General features: G+C 44.2%; 1 protein-coding gene across 4 annotated transcripts in view; it reads left to right on the plus strand.

The window, feature by feature from the left end:
- Positions 1-8,985: 8,985 nt before the first annotated feature.
- Positions 8,986-22,996, plus strand: part of LOC128701751 (CCR4-NOT transcription complex subunit 2) — a 45,930-nt gene continuing 31,919 nt past the window's right edge. For 2 of the 4 annotated variants that reach the window (XM_053795661.2, XM_053795663.2), the window contains exons 1-2: positions 9,022-9,158; positions 18,833-18,923. In XM_053795661.2, the coding sequence (XP_053651636.1) occupies positions 9,120-9,158; positions 18,833-18,923 (130 nt within the window). In that variant the 5' untranslated portion in view covers positions 9,022-9,119. Of the gene's footprint in view, positions 9,159-18,832; positions 18,924-22,485; positions 22,744-22,996 lie in introns of all 4 variants that reach the window. The other 2 variants (XM_070105047.1, XM_053795664.2) reach the window with 2 other exon arrangements.

A 22,996-nucleotide genomic window follows, 5' to 3' on the forward strand; every position in this document is an offset into this window, starting at 1 on the left:
CAGAGGTCTTGACAGTCAGGGGTCTTGAAGACAACCAGGGGTCTTGAAGACAGTCTGGGGTCTTGAAGACAACCAGAGGTCTTGACAGTCAGGGGTCTTGAAGACAACCAGGGGTCTTGAAGACAGTCAGGGGTCTTGAAGACAACCAGAGGTCTTGACAGTCAGGGGTCTTGAAGACAACCAGGGGTCTTGAAGACAGTCTGGGGTCTTGAAGACAACCAGAGGTCTTGACAGTCAGGGGTCTTGAAGACAACCAGGGGTCTTGAAGACAGTCTGGGGTCTTGAAGACAACCAGAGGTCTTGACAGTCAGGGGTCTTGAAGACAACCAGGGGTCTTGAAGACAGTCAGGGGTCTTGAAGACAACCAGAGGTCTTGACAGTCAGGGGTCTTGAAGACAACCAGGGGTCTTGAAGACAGTCTGGGGTCTTGAAGACAACCAGAGGTCTTGACAGTCAGGGGTCTTGAAGACAACCAGGGGTCTTGACAGTCAGGGGTCTTGAAGACAACCAGGGGTCTTGAAGACAGTCAGGGGTCTTGAAGACAACCAGGGGTTTTGAAGACAGTCAGGGGTCTTGAAGACAACCAGGGGTCTTGAAGACAGTCAGGGGTCTTGAAGACAACCAGGGGTCTTGAAGACAGTCAGGGGTCTTGAAGACAACCAGGGGTCTTGAAGACAGTCAGGGGTCTTGAAGACAACCAGGGGTCTGTTGGTAATCCCCCTTATGTATGCTGGGAGGCAGTTGAACAGTCTCGGGCCCCTGACACTTATTGTATGGTCTCTTAACGTGCTAGTGACACCCCTGCTTTTCATTGGGGGGATGTTGCATCGTCTGCCAAGTCTTTTGCTTTCGTAGTGAGTGATTTTCGTGTGAGGGCAATGTGTGGTATGAATCACGAAATCGTAATGACACGATTGCAAACAAACCATACCACGAGTGAGGTTAGAACCCGCGATCAGAGTCTCAAAACTCCGGACCAAAACTCCACTAGCTGGCCCAGTGGCTAACGTGTCGGTCTGGAGTTTTGAGACTCTGGTCGTGGGTTCTAACCCCACCCGTGGTATGGTTTGTGGCATGAATATTATGTTCGGAGGCGACGAAATGTGGAGATTCCAAGAGTATAATCCAAAGGGCTGAGGAAGGTTGTGGATGTGGTTTAGACATTTAGAGAGGATGGAGCAGAATAGGATGACTTTATATATAAATCATGGGTGGAAGGAAGGAGGGTAGGGGTCGTCCTAGGAAAAGTTGGAGGGAGGGGATAAAGGAGGTTTTGTATGCGAGGGGCTTGGACATCCATGAAGCGTGCGTGAGCGTGTTAGGTTGGAGAGAGTGGAGACGTGGTTTTTAGGACATGACGTGCTGTTGGAGTGTGAGCAGGGTAACATTTATGAAGAAATTCAGGGAAACCGGTTAGCCAGACTTGAGTCCTGGAAGTGGGAAGTAGAGTGCCTGTACTCTGAAGCATGGATGGGAATGTTACAGTCCTGGAAGTGGGAAGTAGAGTGCCTGTACTCTGAAGGATGGATGGGAATGTTACAGTCCTGGAGGTGGGAAGTACAGTGCCTGTACTCTGAAGGATGGATGGAAATGTTACAGTCCTGGAGGTGGGAAGTACAGTGCCTGTACTCTGAAGGATGGGTTAGAATGTTACAATCCTGGAGGTGGGAAGTACAATGCCTGTACTCTGAAGGATGGCTGGGAATGTTACAGTCCTGGAGGTGGGAAGTACAGTGCATGTACTCTGAAGGATGGGTGAGAATGTTACAGTACTGGAGGTGGGAAGTACAGTACCTGTACTCTGAAGGATGGGTGAGAATGTTACAGTACTGGAGGTGGGAAGTACAGTGCCTGTACTCTGAAGGATGGGTGAGAATGTTACAATCCTGGAGGTGGGAAGTACAGTGCCTGTACTCTGAAGAATGGCTGGGAATGTTACAGTCCTGGAGGTGGGAAGTACAGTGCCTGTACTCTGAAGAATGGCTGGGAATGTTACAGTCCTGGAGGTGGAAAGTACAGTGCCTGTACTCTGAAGGATGACTGGGAATGTTACAGTCCTGGAGGTGGAAAGTACAGTGCCTGTACTCTGAAGGATGACTGGGAATGTTACAGTCCTGGAGGTGGGAAGTACAGTGCCTGTACTCTGAAGAATGGCTGGGAATGTTACAGTCCTGGAGGTGGGAAGTACAGTGCCTGTACTCTGAAGGATGGCTGGGAATGTTACAGTCCTTGAGGTGGGAAGTACAGTGCCTGTACTCTGAAGAATGGCTGAGAATGTTACAGTCCTGGAGGTGGAAAGTACAGTGCCTGTACTCTGAAGGATGACTGGGAATGTTACAGTCCTGGAGGTGGGAAGTACAGTGCCTGTACTCTGAAGGATGGCTGGGAATGTTACAGTCCTGGAGGTGGAAAGTACAGTGCCTGTACTCTGAAGAATGGCTGGGAATGTTACAGTCCTGGAGGTGGGAAGTACAGTGCCTGTACTCTGAAGAATGGCTGGGAATGTTACAGTCCTGGAGGTGGAAAGTACAGTGCCTGTACTCTGAAGGATGGCTGGGAATGTTACAGTCCTTGAGGTGGGAAGTACAGTGCCTGTACTCTGAAGAATGGCTGAGAATGTTACAGTCCTGGAGGTGGGAAGTACAGTGCCTGTACTCTGGAGGATGGCTGGGAATGTTACAGTCCTGGAGGTGGGAAGTACAGTGCCTGTACTCTGAAGGATGGCTGGGAATGTTACAGTCCTGGAGGTGGGAAGTACAGTGCCTGTACTCTGGAGGATGGCTGGGAATGTTACAGTCCTGGAGGTGGGAAGTACAGTGCCTGTACTCTGAAGGATGGGTTAGAATGTTACAGTCCTGGAGGTGGGAAGTACAATGCCTGTACTCTGAAGGATGGGTGAGAATGTTACAGTACTGGTGGTGGGAAGTACAGTGCCTGAACTCTGAAGGATGGGTTAGAATGTTACAATCCTGGAGGTGGGAAGTACAATGCCTGTACTCTGAAGGATGGGTGAGAATGTTACAGTACTGGAGGTGGGAAGTACAGTGCCTGAACTCTGAAGGATGGGTTAGAATGTTACAGTCCTGGAGGTGGGAAGTACAGTGCCTGTACTCTGAAGGATGGATGGAAATGTTACAGTCCTGGAGGTGGGAAGTACAGTGCCTTTACTCTGAAGGATGGCTGGGAAAGTTACAGTCCTGGAGGTGGGAAGTACAGTGCCTGTACTCTGAAGGATGGCTGGGAATGTTACAGTCCTGGAGGTGGGAGGTACAGTGCCTGTACTCTGAAGGATGGCTGGGAATGTTACAGTCCTGGAGGTGGGAAGTACAGTGCCTGTTTTCTGAAGGATGGCTGAGAATGTGACAGTCCTGGAGGTGGAAAGTACAGTGCCTGTACTCTGAAGGATGGCTGAGAATGTTACAATCCTGGAGGTGGGAAGTACAGTGCCTGTACTCTGAAGGATGGGTTAGAATGTTACAGTCCTGTAGGTGGGAAGTACAGTGCCTGTACTCTGAAGGATGGATGGAAATGTTACAGTCCTGGAGGTGGAAAGTACAGTGCCTGTACTCTGAAGGATGGGTGAGAATGTTACAGTCCTGGAGGTGGAAAGTACAGTGCCTGTACTCTGAAGGATGGGTGAGAATGTTACAGTCCTGGATTTGGGAAGAACAGTGCCTGTACTCTGAAGGATGGGTGAGAATGTTACAGTCCTGGAGGTGGAAAGTACAGTGCCTGTACTCTGAAGGATGGGTGGGAATGTTACAGTCCTGGAGGTGGGAAGTACAGTGCCTGTATTCTGAAGAATGGCTGGGAAAGTTACAGTCCTGGAGGTGGGAAGTACAGTGCCTGTACTCTGAAGGATGGGTGAGAATGTTACAGTCCTGGAGGTGGGAAGTACAGTGCCTGTACTCTGAAGGATGGCTGGGAATGTTACAGTCCTGGAGGTGGAAAGTACAGTGCCTGTACTCTGAAGGATGGGTAAGAATGTTACAGTCCTGGAGGTGGAAAGTACAGTGCCTGTACTCTGAAGGATGGCTGGGAATGTTACAGTCCTGGAGGTGGAAAGTACAGTGCCTGTACTCTGAAGGATGGCTGGGAATGTTACAGTCCTGGAGGTGGAAAGTACAGTGCCTGTACTCTGAAGGATGGGTGAGAATGTTACAGTCCTGGAGGTGGAAAGTACAGTGCCTGTACTCTGAAGGATGGGTAAGAATGTTACAGTCCTGGAGGTCGTAAGTACAGTGCCTGTACTCTGAAGGATGGCTGGGAATGTTACAGTCCTGGAGGTGGGAAGTACAGTGCCTGTACTCTGAAGGATGACTGGGAATGTTACAGTCCTGGAGGTGGGAAGTACAGTGCCTGTACTCTGAAGGATGACTGGGAATGTTACAGTCCTGGAGGTGGGAAGTACAGTGCCTGTACTCTGAAGGATGGCTGGGAATGTTACAGTCCTGGAGGTGGGAAGTACAGTGCCTGTACTCTGAAGGATGGCTGGGAATGTTACAGTCCTGGAGGTGGGAAGTACAGTGCCTGTACTCTGAAGGATGACTGGGAATGTTACAGTCCTGGAGGTGGGAAGTACAGTGCCTGTACTCTGAAGGATGGCTGGGAATGTTACAGTCCTGGAGGTGGGAAGTACAGTGCCTGTACTCTGAAGGATGGCTGGGAATGTTACAGTCCTGGAGGTGGGAAGTACAGTGCCTGTACTCTGAAGGATGGCTGGGAATGTTACAGTCCTGGAGGTGGGAAGTACAGTGCCTGTACTCTGAAGGATGGGTGAGAATGTTACAGTACAAAGGGTCATCTGAACAGTAATATCAACACACTCCTGGCAAGACAGTCATTGCACGAATGACAGTGAAAGTGTTACAACCTTCTGGAGGCGCCCAACCAACCATTACCAGGAGACGAATCCTGGGGGTCAGCGCCCCCTACGACTAGTACCCAGGGCAGTGAAGTACAAATCTTACACATGCGTGTTGACTCAGTTCCCCAATAAGAAAGTGCTGTGATTGGAGCCATATTAGTCAGTGTAAACACACTGACCTCACCACCCACTGCAGGTACACTGATACTTTCCACTGATGTAACCTTGGTGTACATGTGTAGAACGGAACACTGACACCTTTGGACCCGATGCTCGTAGTTCAACAACCTCTAGTTCATAGTAGGCCTAGTATGTGAGAGACACGTGTACTACTACTACTACTACTAATAATAATAATGTATATTTCTACCAGTACAAGATACAACTTATACAGACCATAGCTCACACCTATGCCGTACTATATAGAAAGTTCCTGGTTATGTAGAGCATTTCTGGCAACTTAGGTTAATTTTGCCCCCACAGGATGCCACCCACGCCAGTCCACTAATACCCAGGTACCTACTTGCTGCTAGGTGAACAGTGACAGCAGGTGTAAGGTAACTACCACCCAGGTACCTACTTGCTGCTAGGTGAACAGTGACAGCAGGTGTAAGGTAACTACCACCCAGGTACCTACTTACTGCTAGGTGAACAGGGACAGCAGGTGTAAAAGTAACTAACACCCAAATACCTACTTACTGATAGGTGAACAGGGACAACAGGTGTCTTAAGGAAACACGCCCCAATGCTTCCACTCGTACCGGGGATCGAACCAATGTCCTCAGTGTGTGAGGCGAGTGCACTACCAACCCAGCCACGGTACACAATGTCTAGATCCATTAGGATTAATTTGCCAAAAATTCATCTGCATACTAGTGGTTTCTGTCCTAACAAAGTGTTATGACTGCAGTTTTGAGGTGGTCAGTCCCTTAGCCTGGAGAAGGGCTCAGCTCCGTAATCTGAAGCTGAAGCATCAGAAGGAAGCTTTACATTTGGCAGTGTATAAGGTTTCATTCCCAGTGTTCCAGACCATGGAACTGGACTCTTCTCCAGGCTGAGGGACTGACCACTTTGTCCTAGACCATCGAGCGAATTCTTCTCCAGGCTGAGGAACTGACCACCTTGTTCCAGACCATGGAGCTGAACTCTTCCCCAGGCTGAGGAACTGACCACCTTATTCCAGATCATGGAGCTGAGCTCTTCTCCAGGCTGAGGAACTGACCACCTTATTCCAGATCATGGAGCTGAACTCTTCTCCAGGTTGAGGAACTGACCACCTTGTTCCAGACCATGGAGCTGAACTCTTCTCCAGGCTGAGGAACTGACCACCTTGTTCCAGACCATGGAGCTGAATTCTTCTCCAAGCTGAGGAACTGACCACCTTGTTCCAGACCATGGAGCTGAACTCTTCTCCAGGCTGAGGGACTGACCACCTTGTTCCAGACCATGGAGCTGAATTCTTCTCCAGGCTGAGGAACTGACCACCTTGTTCCAGACCATGGAGCTGAACTCTTCTCCAGGCTGAGGGACTGACCACCTTGTTCCAGACCATGGAGCTGAACTCTTCTCCAGGCTGAGGAACTGACCACCTTGTTCCAGACCATGGAGCTGAACTCTTCTCCAGGCTGAGGGACTGACCACCTTGTTCCAGACCATGGAGCTGAACTCTTCTCCAGGCTGAGGGACTGACCACCTTGTTCCAGACCATGGAGCTGAATTCTTCTCCAGGCTGAGGAACTGACCACCTTGTTCCAGACCATGGAGCTGAACTCTTCTCCAGGCTGAGGGACTGACCACCTTGTTCCAGACCATGGAGCTGAACTCTTCTCCAGGCTGAGGGACTGACCACCTTGTTCCAGACCATGGAGCTGAACTCTTCTCCAGGCTGAGGGACTGACCACCTCCTCACTGATAGGTTAAACACATCATCTTGCCACTACTGTCGCCTTTATATTCGTGTGTGTGTGTGATGAATGGTTTGAAAAACCGACAAGTTGAAGATTGAGACACTTATGCAGCATATGGGAATCTTTATTCAGGAAACGTTTCGCCACACAGTGGCTTCATCAGTCCAATACAAAGAGGAAGGCGTAAGGAGAGGAGGAGTATGAGGTAATCAGTCCCTCAGCCTGGAGTCGATGTGATCAGTGATGGGCCCGGTGGCCTGGTGGCTAAAGCTCCCGCTTCACACACGGAGGGCCCGGGTTCGATTCCCGGCGGGTGGAAACATTTCGACACGTTTCCTTACACCTGTTGTCCTGTTCACCTAGCAGCAAATAGGTACCTGGGTGTTAGTCGACTGGTGTGGGTCGCATCCTGGGGGACAAGATTAAGGACCCCAATGGAAATAAGTTAGACAGTCCTCGATGACGCACTGACTTTCTTGGGTTATCCTGGGTGGCTAACCCTCCGGGGTTAAAAATCTGAACGAAATCTTATCTTATCTTATCTTATCAATCTTGTATTCGACTGAAGATCCTGTGGGGCGGTAGTCAAAATGATTACAGAGGTATATGCGTCTTGTCATCTCCATGTCTGGACCAATAGGCCTATATATTTTTCCTCAGTTCTTATATTTGTGTTCTTATGTAACACAGGACCACTACAGTATGCCTATTGAGCCTATAGGCCTATCATGTGGCATGGGCGTTGATTTATACTCAAAAATAAGTTGACAAACTGATGATTAGCATCATAGTGGAGGCTTAGAGAGCATATCAAGGAGATTTTAGTAGGCCTTTAGGCCGTAAAATCCCCTTAGCATCACCAATAAGCAGATCCAACTCCTCAGATCATCACTCTTCCCCAACGGGAATACATTTGAGGCACATAATTGCACCCGAATTGAAATAAGCCGAAGACCTCATGTGGAATAAGTTACTGTGACTTTTTGGGTTATCCTAACTAATTTATACATTGAATAACAACTATACTTACGTGAACCACTGCCCAAATAACTCACTAACTTACCTACACCCTTACCCACTCACTTACAAACTTAAATATCCACTTACAAACTTACTTAATGAAAATAAGTGAAGTACCCCAATGTACCTAAGTCTGGCTGACTTGGTTTGGTTATTCTGGCTAATTTACACAACAAATGAGGACCTTACTTATGTGTACTAGTACTAAGATAACTCACTAACTTACCTACACCGTAACCCCCTCACTTACAAACTTAAACACCCACTTAAAACCCCACTTACAAACTTAATGAAAATAAGTCCAGGACCCCAATGGAACTATCCCACTTTACCTAACATTTCCTGATTATCCTACCAAATTAACCTAACAAACAACAACTACCCCTCCACACACCACCACCTACACCCAAACCCCCACTTACAAACTTAAATACTTACAAACTTAATGAAAGTAAGTCAAGAATCCCAATGGAACTAACCCACTTTACCCAACATTTCCGGATTATCCTACCCAATTAACCTAACAAACAACAACTACCGCTCCACACACCACCACCTACACCCAAACCCCCCACTTACAAGCTTAAAAACCCACTTACAAACTTAAATACTTACAAACTTAATGAAAGTAAGTCAAGAATCCCAATGGAACTAACCCACTTTACCCATCATTTCCGGATTATCCTACCAAATTAAACTAACAAACAACAACTACCCCTCCACACACCACCACCTACACCCAAACCCCCACTTACAAGCTTAAAAACCCACTTACAAACTTAAATACTTACAAACTTAATGAGAGTAAGTCAAGAACCCCAATTGAACTAACCCACTTTACCCAACATTTCCTGATTATCCTACCCAATTAACCTAACAAACAACAACTACCCATCCACACACCACCACCTACACCCAAACCCCCCACTTACAAGCTTAAAAACCCACTTACAAACTTAAATACTTACAAACTTAATGAAAGTAAGTCAAGAACCCCAATTGAACTAACCCACTTTACCCAACATTTCCTGATTATCCTACCCAATTAACCTAACAAACAACAACTACCCCTCAACACACCACCACCTACACCCAAACCCCCCACTTACAAACTCAAAAACCCCCCAAAAAAACCCGAAAACCCCCCAAAAAACCTTTAAAACTGGCGGGTTTGGAGGTTGGACCAACCAGGTACAGGTGGCAGCACTGTCTTTGTTGATCTGGGACTGACAGTGTAAGCTGCACCATTATTACCCTCCACTTTATTGTCTTGGATATATCCACTTGAGGGTCTGCTGGAGCAAGTGGAGGTGCCACTTGAGAGTATGGGTAACAGGGCCCATGACTGGTTTGATCCGAGGCTCGTAAGTGGCTCCCCTGGGGGGTGGTAAAGGGGTGAATGTTGGTGGGTGATTAGTGGTGGTGGTGGTTTCTGGGGCCACTTAGTGGTCCCTGGGGCCACTTAGTGGTCCCTGGGGCCACTTAGTGGTCTCTGGGGCCACTTAGTGGTCTCTGGGTCCACTTAGTGGTCCCTGGGTCCACTTAGTGGTCCCTGGGTCCACTTAGTGGTCTCTGGGTTCACTTAGTGGTCCCTGGGTCCACTTAGTGGTCCCTGGGTCCACTTAGTGGTCCCTGGGGCCACTTAGTGGTCTCTGGGTCCACTTAGTGGTCTCTGGGGCCACTTAGTGGTTTCTGGGGCCACTTAGTGGTCTCTGGGTCCACTTAGTGGTTTCTGGGGCCACTTAGTGGTCCCTGGGGCCACTTAGTGGTTTCTGGGGCCACTTAGTGGTCTCTGGGTTCACTTAGTGGTTTCTGGGGCCACTTAGTGGTCCCTGGGGCCACTTAGTGGTCTCTGGGGCCACTTAGTGGTCTCTGGGTCCATTTAGTGGTCTCTGGGGCCACTTAGTGGTCCCTGGGGCCACTTAGTGGTTTCTGGGGCCACTTAGTGGTCCCTGGGGTCACTTAGTGGTCTCTGGGGCAACTTAGTGGTTTCTGGGGCCACTTAGTGGTTTCTGGGGCCACTTAGTGGTCCCTGGGGTCACTTAGTGGTCTCTGGGGTCACTTAGTGGTCTCTGGGGCCACTTAGTGGTTTCTGGGGCCACTTAGTGGTCTCTGGGGCCACTTAGTGGTCTCTGGGGTCACTTAGTGGTCTCTGGGGCCACTTAGTGGTCTCTGGGGCCATTTAGTGGTCTCTGGGGCCACTTAGTGGTCTCTGGGGCCACTTAGTGGTCTCTGGGGCCACTTAGTGGTCTCTGGGGTGCTTAGTGGTCTCTTGGGCCACTTAGTGGTCTCTGGGGTACTTAGTGGTCTCTGGGGTACTTAGTGGTCTCTGGGGCCACTTAGTGGTCTCTGGGGCCACTTAGTGGTCTCTGGGGACACTTAGTGGTCTGGGGCCACGTAGTGGTCTGGGGCCACTTAGTGGTCTTTGGGGCCACTTAGTGGTCTCTGTGGTACTTAGTGGTCTCTGGAGTACTTAGTGGTCTCTGGGGCCATTTAGTGGTCTCTGGGGCCACTTAGTGGTCCCTGGGGCCACTTAGTGGTCTCTGGGGCCACTTAGTGGTCTCTGGGGACACTTAGTGGTATCTGGGGCCACGTAGTGGTCTCTGGGGCCACTTAGTGGTCTTTGGGGTCACTTAATGATCTCTGGAGCCACTTAGTGGTCTCTGGGGTACTTAGTGGTCTCTTTGGTACTTAGTGGTCTCTCGGGTACATAGTGGTCTCTGGAGTACTTAGTGGTCTCTGGAGTACTTAGTGGTCTTTGGGGTACTTAGTGGTCTCTGGAGTACTTAGTGGTCTCTGTAGTACTTAGTGGTCTCTGGGGCCACTTAGTGGTCTCAGGGGCCACTTAGTGGTCTCTGGGCTACTTAGTGGTCTCTGGAATACTTAGTGGTCTCTGTGGTACTTAGTGGTCTCTGGGGCCACTTAGTGGTCTCAGGGGCCACTTAGTGGTCTCTGGGCCACTTAGTGGTCTCTGGAGTACTTAGTGGTCTCTGTGGTACTTAGTGGTTTCTGGGGCCACTTAGTGGTTTCTGGGGTACTTAGTGGTTTCTGGAGTACTTAGTGGTCTCTGGGGCCACTTAGTGGTCTCTGGGGCCACTTAGTGGTCTCTGGGCCACTTAGTGGTCTCTGGGCCACTTAGTGGTCTCTGTGGTACTTAGTGGTTTCTGGGGCCACTTAGTGGTTTCTGGGGTACTTAGTGGTCTCTGGGGTACTTAGTGGTCTCTGTGGTACTTAGTGGTCTCTGGGGCCACTTAGTGGTCTCTGGGGCCACTTAGTGGTCTCTGGGGTACTTAGTGGTCTCTGGGCCACTTAGTGGTTTCTGGGGTACTTAGTAGTTTCTGGGGTACTTAGTGGTCTCTAGGGCCACTTAGTGGTCTCTGGGGCCACTTAGTGGTCTCTGGGGTACTTAGTGGTCTCTGGGCCACTTAGTGGTTTCTGGGGTACTTAGTAGTTTCTGGGGTACTTAGTGGTCTCTAGGGCCACTTAGTGGTCTGTGGGGCCACTTAGTGGTCTCTGGGGCACTTAGTGGTTTCTGGGGTACTTAGTGGTCTCTGGGCCACTTAGTGGTCTCTGGGGCCACTTAGTGGTCTCTGGGGCCACTTAGTGGTCTCTGGGGCCACTTAGTGGTTTCTGGGGTACTTAGTGGTCTCTAGGGCCACTTAGTGGTCTCTGGGGCCACTTAGTGGTCTCTGGGGCACTTAGTGGTTTCTGGGGTACTTAGTGGTCTCTGGGCCACTTAGTGGTCTCTGGGGCCACTTAGTGGTCTCTGGGGCCACTTAGTGGTCTCTGGGGCCACTTAGTGGTCTCTGGGGCCACTTAGTGGTTTCTGGGGTACTTAGTGGTCTCTGGGGCCACTTAGTGGTTTCTGGGGCCACTTAGTGGTTTCTGGGACTCCTAGAACACTTAGTGGTCTTTCGCCACCTAGACCGCTGTTAGTGGTCTCTTTCACCTAGACCAGTTAATGGTCTCTGGGACTCCTGTTAGTGGTTTCTGGGAGCACCTAGACCACTGTTAGTGGTCTGGGACCACTGTTAGTGATCTCTGGGACCACTGTTAGTGATCTCTGGGACCACTAACCCTCAAGGAATGGTCCTTCACACTTGTCAGGGGCTCGTGATCCCAGGAATTAGATCTGACCTTAAGAGTCAACCTGATTTTCTACTACTGTTTCCCCCCAGGGGGCTGCAACCCTCCTACAGGTTTAGTGCTCTCCAGGAATTTTTTGCAAGCATTGATTTTTGTTTATAATTTTTTTTTTCGCGATGCACTTTTTTTTTTTTTTTTGACGAAGATAGTTCAGAAATTTTTTTTTCTTGAGGGAGATAAAGTTCAGATTTTTTCGAGGGAAATAGAGTTCAGAACTTTTTTTCTCGATTGAGATAAATTCAGAACTTTTTTCTCGAGGGAGATAAATTCAGAACTTTTTTCTCGATTGAGATAAATTCAGAACTTTTTTCTCGATTGAGATAAATTCAGAACTTTTTTCTCGAGGGAGATAAATTCAGAACTTTTTTCTCGAGGGAGATAAATTCAGAACTTTTTTCTCGAGGGAGATAAATTCAGAACTTTTTTCTCGATTGAGATAAATTCAGAACTTTTTTCTCGATTGAGATAAATTCAGAACTTTTTTCTCGAGGGAGATAAATTCAGAACTTTTTTCTCGAGGGAGATAAATTCAGAACTTTTTTCTCGAGGGAGATAAATTCAGAACTTTTTTCTCGAGGGAGATAAATTCAGAACTTTTTTCTCGAGGGAGATAAATTCAGAACTTTTTTCTCGAGGGAGATAAATTCAGAACTTTTTTCTCGAGGGAGATAAATTCAGAACGTTTTTCTCGAGGGAGATAAATTCAGAACGTTTTTCTCGAGGGAGATAAATTCAGAACGTTTTTCTCGAGGGAGATAAATTCAGAACGTTTTTCTCGAGGGAGATAAATTCAGAACGTTTTTCTCGAGGGAGATAAATTCAGAACGTTTTTCTCGAGGGAGATAAATTCAGAACGTTTTTCTCGAGGGAGATAAATTCAGAACGTTTTTCTCGAGGGAGATAAATTCAGAACGTTTTTCTCGAGGGAGATAAATTCAGAACGTTTTTCTCGAGGGAGATAAATTCAGAACTTTTTTCTCGAGGGAGATAAATTCAGAACTTTTTTCTCGAGGGAGATAAATTCAGAACTTTTTTCTCGAGGGAGATAAATTCAGAACGTTTTTCTCGAGGGAGATAAATTCAGAACGTTTTTCTCGAGGGAGATAAATTCAGAACGTTTTTCTCGAGGGAGATAAATTCAGAATGTTTTTCTCGAGGGAGATAAATTCAGAACGTTTTTCTCGAGGGAGATGAAGTTCAGAATTTTTTTTTTTTTAAATTTGGCACAGCCAAAGTTAGTCATGTTTTTTTTTCTTTTTTTTTACCTCTGGGGGGCCCATACTAGTTTTGCACTCTCCATGAATTTGGTACTTTTCTGGAGTAGAATGAAAGGGGGTAAAGCAGCTGGGATTGATGGGATAGAGAGAGAAATGTTAACCCTTATTAAACTGTCCAAACGTATATATACGTTTTTTCAACATTTGAAATTATGCAAAAAAATGTAATCTTTTTTTTTTTTTTTTTTTACATTTGAAAATGTGTAAAAAAAAACTTTGATTTATGTTTTTTTTTTTTTTTTTGTTATATTTGAAAATATGTAAAAAATACGTAAATCTACTTTTTGGAGCACTACGCATGTGAACATAGATCTGTTTGGACAGATATATCAATCCCAGCTGCTTTACCCCCTTTCATTCTACTCCAGAAAAGTACCAAATTCATGGAGAGTGCAAAACTAGTATGGGCCTCCCAGAGGTAAAAAAAAAAAAAATCATGACTAACTTTGACTGTGCCAAATTAAAAAAAAAAAAAATCTGAACTTTATCTCCCTCTAGATATAGTTTTGGAGTGGTTAGTGTTTTTATTAAATGTATGGAAGAGGGCAAGGTACCTAGGGACTGGCAGCGAGCATGCATAGTTCCATTGTATAAAGGTAAAGGGGATAGAGTGTAAAAATTATAGGGGAATAAGTCTAACTGGTAAAGTGTATGGTAGAGTTATTATTGAAAGAATTAAGAGTAAGACGGAGAGTAGGATAGCGATGAACAAGGCGGCTTTAGGAAGGGATTTGGGTATGTAGACCAAGTGTTTGCAGTGACACATATAGGTGAACAGTATTTAGATAAGGGTAAAGAGGTATTTGTGGCATTTAAGGATTTGGAAAAGGCGTATGACAGGGTGGATAGGGGGCAATGTGGCAGATGTTGCAAATGTATGGTATAGGAGATAAGTTATTGAAAGCGGTGAAAAGTTTTTACGAGGATAGTGAGGCTCAGGTTAGAGTATGTAGGCGACAGGGAGATTATATCCCAGTAAACGTAGGCCTTAGACAAGGATGTGTGATGTCACCATGGTAGTTCAATATATTTATAGATGGAGTTGTAAGAGAAGTGAATGCTCAGGTGTTGGCAAGAGGCGTGGAGTTAAAAGATAAAGAATCTAACACAAAGTGGGAGTTGTCTCAGTTGCTCTTTGCTGATGACACTGTACTTTTGGAAGATTCCGAAGAGAAGTTGCAGAGGTTGGTGGATGAATTTGGTAGGGTGTGTAAAAGAAGAAAATTAAAAGTGAATACAGGAAAGAGCAAGGTGATGAGGATAAAAAGATTAGGTGACAAAAGATTGGATATCAGATTGGAGGGAGAGAGAGTATGGAGGAGGTGAATGTATTCAGATATTTAGGCGTGGACGTGTCAGCAGATGGGTCTAAGAAAGATGAGGTGAATCATAGAATTGATGAGATGAAGAAGGTGAGTGGTGCACTTAGGAGTCTGTGGAGACAAAGAACTTTGTTTGTGGAAACAAAGAAAGGAATGTATGAGAGTATAGTTATACCAACACTCTTACATGGGTGTGAAGCATGGGTTGTGAATGTTGCAACAAGGAGAAGACTGGAGGCAGTGGTGGAGGCTGGAGGCAGTGGTGGAGGCTGGAGGCAGTGGTGGAGGCTGTAGGCAGTGGTGGAGGCTGTAGGCAGTGGTGGAGGCTGTAGGCAGTGGTGGAGGCTGGAGGCAGTGGTGGAGGCTGTAGGCAGTGGTGGAGGCTGGAGGCAGTGGTGGAGGCTGGAGGCAGTGGAGATGTCGTGTCTGAGGGCAATATGTGATGTGAATATAATGCAGAGAATTTGTAGTTTAGAAATTAGGAGGAGGTGCAGGATTACCAAAACTATTATCCAGAGGGCTGAGGATGGGTTGTTGAGCTGGTTTGGACATGTAGAGAGAATGGAATGAAACAGAATGATTTCGAGAGTGTATAAATCTGTAGTGGAGGGAAGGCGGGGTAGGGGTTGGCCTAGGAAAGGTTGGAGGGAGGGGGTAAAGGAGGTTTTGTGTCCGAGGGGCTTGGACTTCCAGCAGGCATGCCTGAGCGTATTTGATAGGAGTGAATGGAGACAAATGGTTTTTAACACTTGACGTGCTGTTGGAGTGTGAGCAAAGTAACATTTATGAAGGGATTCAGGGAAACCGGCAGGCTGGACTTGAGTCCTGGAGATGGGAAGTACAATGCCTGCACTCTGAAGGACGGGTGTTAATGTTCCAGTTTTATAACTGTAGTGTAAAGCACCTCTTGCAAGACAGTGATGGAGTGAATGATGATGAAAGTTTTTCTTTTTCGGGCCACCCTGCCTTGGTGGGAAACGGCTGATGTGTTAATCATAAAAAAAAATAATAAATATCTTTAAATTGACTAAATGGCTATAATTTTATTAAAATACTTCTCCATCCTTTGTGTTAGGGGCATTTAATAATAATAATGTTAATAATAATAATAGCAATAATAACAACAGTAATAATGATAATTATCATAGTACATAATTGTAATCATCATAATCATAATAATAATAATGTATATTTCTACCAGTACAAGATACAACTTATACAGACCATAGCTGACACCAATGACATACTATATAGAAAGTCCCTGGTTATGTAGAGCATTTCCTGTAACTTAGGTTAATTTTGTCCCCCAGGATGTCACCCACACCAGTCCACTAATGCCCAGGTACCTACTTTCTGCTAGGTGAACAGTGACAGCAGGTGTAAGGTGACACATGTAACATTTCCAGCGGGCTGGGGATTGAACTTCGAACACTGTGTGCTAGGCAAGTGCAGTGCCAACCAAGCCATGCATTTCGCATCGTTCATGACTGTTGAGGGATGTGTTATGGGGAAGGTTATCCTAGGTTAAATTTATATGATGTACCATTGTTATGCCTAAAACATCTCTGCACCTTTGGAACCATTGTATAAATTTATGCTGCGGGCTGTAATATTTCATAGATTTAACAGAAATCTTATTCCTGATGAGGAATTTGTTTAATTGCATTAAGTTATGTATTCATTCCCCGACCTCATTTCTGATATTCTTTTTCCCCGTTTCGCCTAACCTGGTAAAAAAGAGAGAAAAACTTGCGAGTTTAAGAGAACATGTAGGCCAGGATGAATTACAGCAGTTGGATATGCTGAATGTTGAAGACAGAGTAAAACAACTGAAGCTAAATCATGTTTATAAAATTGCTCACAAACAGTGTCCAGAATATCTCGCTGTCAATTTTGTCAAGGTTGGGAACCAAAGCAATCATAGTACTAGGGGGAGACAACAATCATAGTACTAGGGGGAGAGAACAATCATAGTACTATGGGGAGACAACAATCATAGTACTAGGGGGAGAGAACAATCATAGTACTAGGGGGAGAGAACAATCATAGTACTAGGGGGAGAGAACAATCATAGTACTAGGGGGAGAGAATAATCATAGTACTAGGGGGAGAGAGCACAACTTTGTAGTAGCCACAGTCAGTGGCCAGGCTTCAAACACCTTTTATTGTACAGCAATAAAGGAATGGAACAGACAGCCCGCACATGTCAAAGCCAGTCATAGCATGAACCAGTTCAAGAAGACTGCCAAAAGGTGTCTGATGAATGTAGCTACAGAAAGGGAGGGGAATGATTTTTTATTTTCTAGCTAACATACGTGTAAATTTTACCTTATTCCTAGTAATAACCCTCGTGTAGTAGATAGTCTTAACCCCTTCAGGGTCCAAGGCCCAAATCTGAAGTGGTGCCCCAGTGTCCAAGAATTTTCAAAAAAAAAAATTTGTTATTTTTATTATGAAATGGTAGAGAATCTTTTTGTGAAGGTAATAAAACAAAAAGTACGAAATTTGATGGAAAATTGCCGAAATTATGCTCTCGCGAATTTTGATGTGTCAGCGATATTTACGAATTGGCGATTTTGCCGACTTGGACTCCCATTTTAGGCCAATTACATTATTCCAGTCAACCAAATTCTTAGCTATTTCACTAGTATTACTTCTATTCTATCGATTGAGCACAAGAAATCGCCAAGTCAACTGTTTCAACTACAAATTAAAGTGATCGGAAATTGTTAATTTGGCCAATTTAACACAAAGTTCAAAATATTCCAATTTCAAAATAGGGTCCAGAATAAACAATGTAGATATTCCTGGAACTAAACTAACATTTCCTCTGTTCATTAGTTATGTTTTGAGGCTTTACAAATAAACTCCATTTTCATTTTTTATTCACATAATGAATTTTTATTCACACCAAAAAATAGAAGATTTACTGTTATGCAATACTGTAATAATTGTATAAATATCATCACCATATTTGTGAATGCTGGCGCGTATTAGACATGTGAGGCCGTTTGTTTACTCTTGAATATCGGCAAAAATTTAACATTTCTGCTACTTGGAGCTCAGTTTCAAGCCATTTCCATTGCTAAAACCAATCAAAATCATCTCTATTTCTGTAATATGTCTTCCATTCTATCAAATGAGACCAAGAAATCACAAATAGAACTATAAAAACATACGATAAAACACTGCAAAGTCACTGTTTTAATCGAAAAATCATGATTTCAGTTTTTTCTCTCATTATACACAGTGTGCTGCAGGATCTGTTTTATGTGGTGCACACATACCACATAGATGTATTCTCTCATATCTAGGCCCAAATGTACCAGTCACAGTTTATCAGAGTGAGCTGAGCTCATGACGTAGATCTACGGTTTGGACCCTGAACGTAAAGCCATAGATCTACGGGACGGACCCTCAAAGGGTTAATGACCCTCGTATTGTAGATAGTCTTAATGACCCTCATGTAGTAGATAGTCTTAATGACCCTCATGTAGTAGATAGTCTTAATGACCCTCGTGTAGTAGATAGTCTTAATGACCCTCGTGTAGTAGATAGTCTTAATGACCCTCGTGTAGTAGATAGTCTTTTTAGTATGATAATAAGATGTTATCTTCATTATAGAATAATAAGAAAATATTATAACCTTTATATTATAATAAGGGAAAAGGACCACAATGGAAATAAGTCACTCTGTCTGACTTCTTTGGGTTATCCCAGGTTCTCTACACATATGTATGACAATCTGTATGTATGACAATCTGTGTAACTGTATTTGTGTATACCTGAATAAACTTACTTACTCTGAGATCTTCTAAAATATAACCCCAATTGTACATTCATGTACAATGCTATGCCCTTGTAGGCATAAGCTTAATCTTGCCCTAAATGCTCTGCATAATCATGGGCTTTCAAGAGGTCTCACTTATTTCTGTAAAAACATTGTGTTTTGTGCGGTAAGTCCGCGAGTTACGAACATGTCGAGAGTCTTCTGTATTTTGTATATAATATTACTGTATTGTTGTCTATAATATCATTATATTATTATACACAGTATGGAAGGACCTCAATGTGTTCATAAGTCAAGGACTTGCTGTGTAGAATATCCCTGCATATAAAGCACACATTTTCGATGTTCCACATTTTTGTTGGCTTTCAATTAAGGCATCCCCCCATCCCCCCCATGACAATCAACAGCTAGTGGAGCATAATGAACAGAAACATGGAACATCAAAAATACGCGCTGTATATGTATTTGTATTATGCCGGAGTTAATTTTCAGGTCAATTGCAGGCCTCGTTCCAGTCTCGCAGCACAGTGGTATCTCGTTCAGCGCGCAACCAAAGGGCTCCTGGTGTGAGGCCTGGGGCAGGAGAAACCTTAGGCAAGTTTTTACTTTCTACCCGTTTGTCTCTAGTCAATGTGATATAATCACTGCTTCGGTGTAATACAGTCACCTCTCTTATAAAGCTCCTCTATACTAAGGGGTGTGGTAAAGTAGATGCTCCTTGCTTTACGATGGTTCAACTTACAATATTTTGACTTTCACCATCGTACAGTCGAAATATCACCATCGTACAGTAATGTACATTTATTGATAGGATAAGCTTGTATTCAATCATTTACTTGAAAATACTATTAGTTAGTTATGGTAGTTACTTATTTACCTATTCAGAGACACTAGTTATTTACCGATATGTCATATACATCGGACCCCCGGTTAACGATATTTTTTCACTCCAGAAGTACGTTCAGGTGCCAGTACTGACCGAATTTGTTCCCATAAGAAATATTGTGAAGTAGATTAGTCCATTTCAGACCCCCAAACATACACGTACAAACGCACTTACATAAATACACTTACATAATTGGTCACATTCAGAGGTAATCGTTATGCGGGGGTCCACTGTATTCATATTTGACTTTACAATGGATTCATTGTAACATTACCCCATTGTAAGCTAAGGATCGCCTATCTCTGACTACATGCCAAGTTGCCCACACATGCAGCTCCTGGGCCTGATTCCTGGAGCTTTGTATAAAGAAGCACTGAATGCCACTAGCACGAGCACTCGGTACAGCCTCTCCTCACTTAACAACAGAGTTTCGTTCCTACGACCTCGTCAGTAAACGAATTTGTCACTAAGTGAGGAGTATACTATAATGGTAGTGAGTTTGTGTCAACCATCTTTTACATTATTTTAATGTTACCTTTGAACCATTTATAACATTTCTGGTATATTTTTATATGTTTATACAGTAGTGTACTGTATATTGTAATAAACAGAATGAAGAAAATCGGCTCCAATATACATTATTTTGGTATGCATACTGGTCAGAGAGCCCGTCGTAAGTTCGAATTGTCGGTAAACGAGTACGTTGCTAAGTAAGGAGAGGCTGTATTTATTCTTTTAAAAAACTTGGATCTAGGCTAAATCCCACAGGCCTTAAAGGTGGAGACCATTCCTCTGTACAGAGGAGGCAGTAGAGTACTGCTATGAATTATAGACCAAACGCACCAACAACACATCATTTAAGTCTGTGAAAGAATGAGGAGAAGACTAATTACTAATTTTATTGAATGAATGATGAAAATTTTTCTTTTTTTTGGGTCACCGTGCCTCGGTGCAAAATGGCTGATGTGTTAATAAAAAAAAATATGCAACTCGGGTCACTGTGCATGCGACCAGTAGTAACAGACTGGTTGATCAGACCCTGATCCACCACAAGGCCTGGTCTCAGACCGGGCCATGGGGATATTGACCTCCAAAACCCCCTCCGGGTATGGGTTTAGCGGGAAGACTGTGCCTGTCACAACTATCGGATCATCATAACATTACAGAGGCTTTCAAAGAAAACCAAAATATATGTGATCTACACTGACTTTTCTAAGGCGTTCGATGTATGCGATCATGGGATGATAATCCACAAAGTAATGTCAATAGGTATAACTGGAAAAGTAGGAAAATCAGTATTAAATTTTAACAAATGGACCTCAAAGATTAGTGATAAAGCAAAATATAGCAAAGTAAAAAGCACAGCACCACAGGGCACAGTCCTGGCACCTTAACTGTTTCTCATCCTCATAGTAGATATAGATAAAAACACTAGCCATAGCTTCATTTCATCCTTTATGAGTGGTGCATGAAAGTTGCCTCGGTAGACGACAGAAAAATAAGGAGATACTATTAACCTTCCAGTGGGTAATGGAAATAATGGAAATGGAGACAGAAAAATAAGGAGATACACTATTAACCTTCCAGTGGGTAATGGAAATAATGGAAATGGAGACAGAAAAATAAGGAGATACACTATTAACCTTCCAGTGGGTAATGGAAATAATGGAAATGGAGACAGAAAAATAAGGAGATACACTATTAACCTTCCAGTGGGTAATGGAAATAATGGAAATGGAAAAAATGAAGATCCAAAATAAGCACAGAATACAGAAGGAACCTGTCATAAAACAAACTTGGGTATAACAATAATGGAGGATGTGTCATTTAGAGAACACAGTAAAGCAAATGCCAGAAAATGATGTGGATAATGATAACTTACAAATTGAGCAATAATGCAAGTGGTGACATATTCTGATCACTTTTGCTCTCTTGTCTAAAATATTGTTTGCTGCTAACAGTGCCATTCCAAGCGGGAGAGATATCAGAGCTGGAATATGTACAGATTCTTTACTGCCTGCATAACGTCAATAAAACATTGAAGTTACTGGAAATGCCTCGAAGTTACTACGTATTTTCTGGAGTGAAGACGAGATCTACCCTACCTGATAATATACACCATTTAATGGTCCAAATTGGGCCAAAAAGTCTTCTTAAATTTTATTCTTCACTGTGTGAATCATTTATGTTTCATTTATGTTCCTGGAGTATTACTGTGGTAGGTTCGCCGGTCTTGTCTCAGCCCGGGTCTTTTCCAAATAGTGACCCAGTGTTCCTGGAGTGATATGGGAGGAAGTGTAAAATGGGCCCAATGAAATGCAGGGTTGCCGTGGCCCAGAACTATTTAATCTGCTACCATCAGATTTTAGAAATCTTGCTGGAACAAGTGTAAGTCTTTAATTGAACCACTTCCTCTGTACAGCGGTTGTATGGATCAGAAAACTGCCACCTGCGAAAATCATGGTTGAACAGCCAGTCAGAGAAGCCTGGCCCCAAACTGGGCTCCAAGATTAGATATACCCTCAAAACCAGCCACAGGTAAATCACATCTCAGCTGTCATGATCAATCCTGCTTGAGAAATCTGAAATACAAGACCGTGGATTCCATAAATGAAGATGGATGGAGATATCACTTACAACGTGATACAGTAAAATAAAAATGGTAAGATTTATTTTTTTTGGGGGGTGGGAGGAACCAACATAGGGACACATGTTCTATAAAAAGAGTGAGTCGGTACACATAGTAGGAAGTATCTCTTCAGAAACAGCAATAGACAGCTGGCATGGGCTTCAAGAATATTCAGTACATAACTGTATCCATGGGGGAAAAATGTTGATAGTTTATCATGTGATACCATGAGCATGGTGTGTATCTCGTGTTTTAATATTTTTACTAAATGTATAGTTCATATACCAGGCCTTTCATATGCACGGTTTAAGAATACGTAGTTTTGGCCGTACATTTTTCCTTTGTCCCCACCTTTTGAAATCAAGGCAGAGTATAAAATTTAAATTTCAACCTAGTGCAGCATAACCTTTGGCCACTACGTGATTCGGTCATTCCAGACACAGTCAGTGGACGAGATTGTGTTGCCATCGCTGCACGTAAAACTCAATCTCGTCAAAGAACTGGTCAAGACGGTTGACGAGGATCATCCAGCATTCAGATACCTGTTAGGAAAGTTCCACAAACTAAGTAAGACCAAGAGTAAGGAAGGTGTATTTGCAGGTCCACAAATTCGCCAGCTCATGGCTGACAATGATTTTCAGATGGCAATGAATGACGTGAAGTTAACAGTTTGGCAAAGAGCATCTGCAACGAAGTACTTGGCCAACACAGAGACGTCAACTGCAAGGCACTGACAGATCTACTGCTGTAAAGTCACCAATGACTGGGCTCCAGCATGTCAGTCAAACTGCATTTCCTCCACTCACATCTGTCTTATTGTCTTGACAACCTGTCTGATGTGAGTGACGAGCATGGAGAGAGATTCCATGATGTTGCAGCATTGGAAACTTACTACAAAGGTAAATGGAGTCCCACAATGCTTACTGATTTCTGCTGGATGTTGCACTGATTTCTGCTGGATGTTGCAAAGAGACCAGTCAGCCAAGACCTACAGGTGATAGGCTAAGCATTTTTAAAATATTTATGGTGATTACTAATACTATGACTTTTTCTACTTACGTGTGACTTTATTATACTGTATTGTACTTAGGATCCGTTTGTTTTTTCTTATTGGTTATATATGAAAGTTTTGTGCAAATGAAATGGAATAAT

This window comes from Cherax quadricarinatus, chromosome 96, assembly GCF_038502225.1.
Source record: "Cherax quadricarinatus isolate ZL_2023a chromosome 96, ASM3850222v1, whole genome shotgun sequence".
Classification (NCBI taxonomy): domain Eukaryota; kingdom Metazoa; phylum Arthropoda; class Malacostraca; order Decapoda; family Parastacidae; genus Cherax; species Cherax quadricarinatus.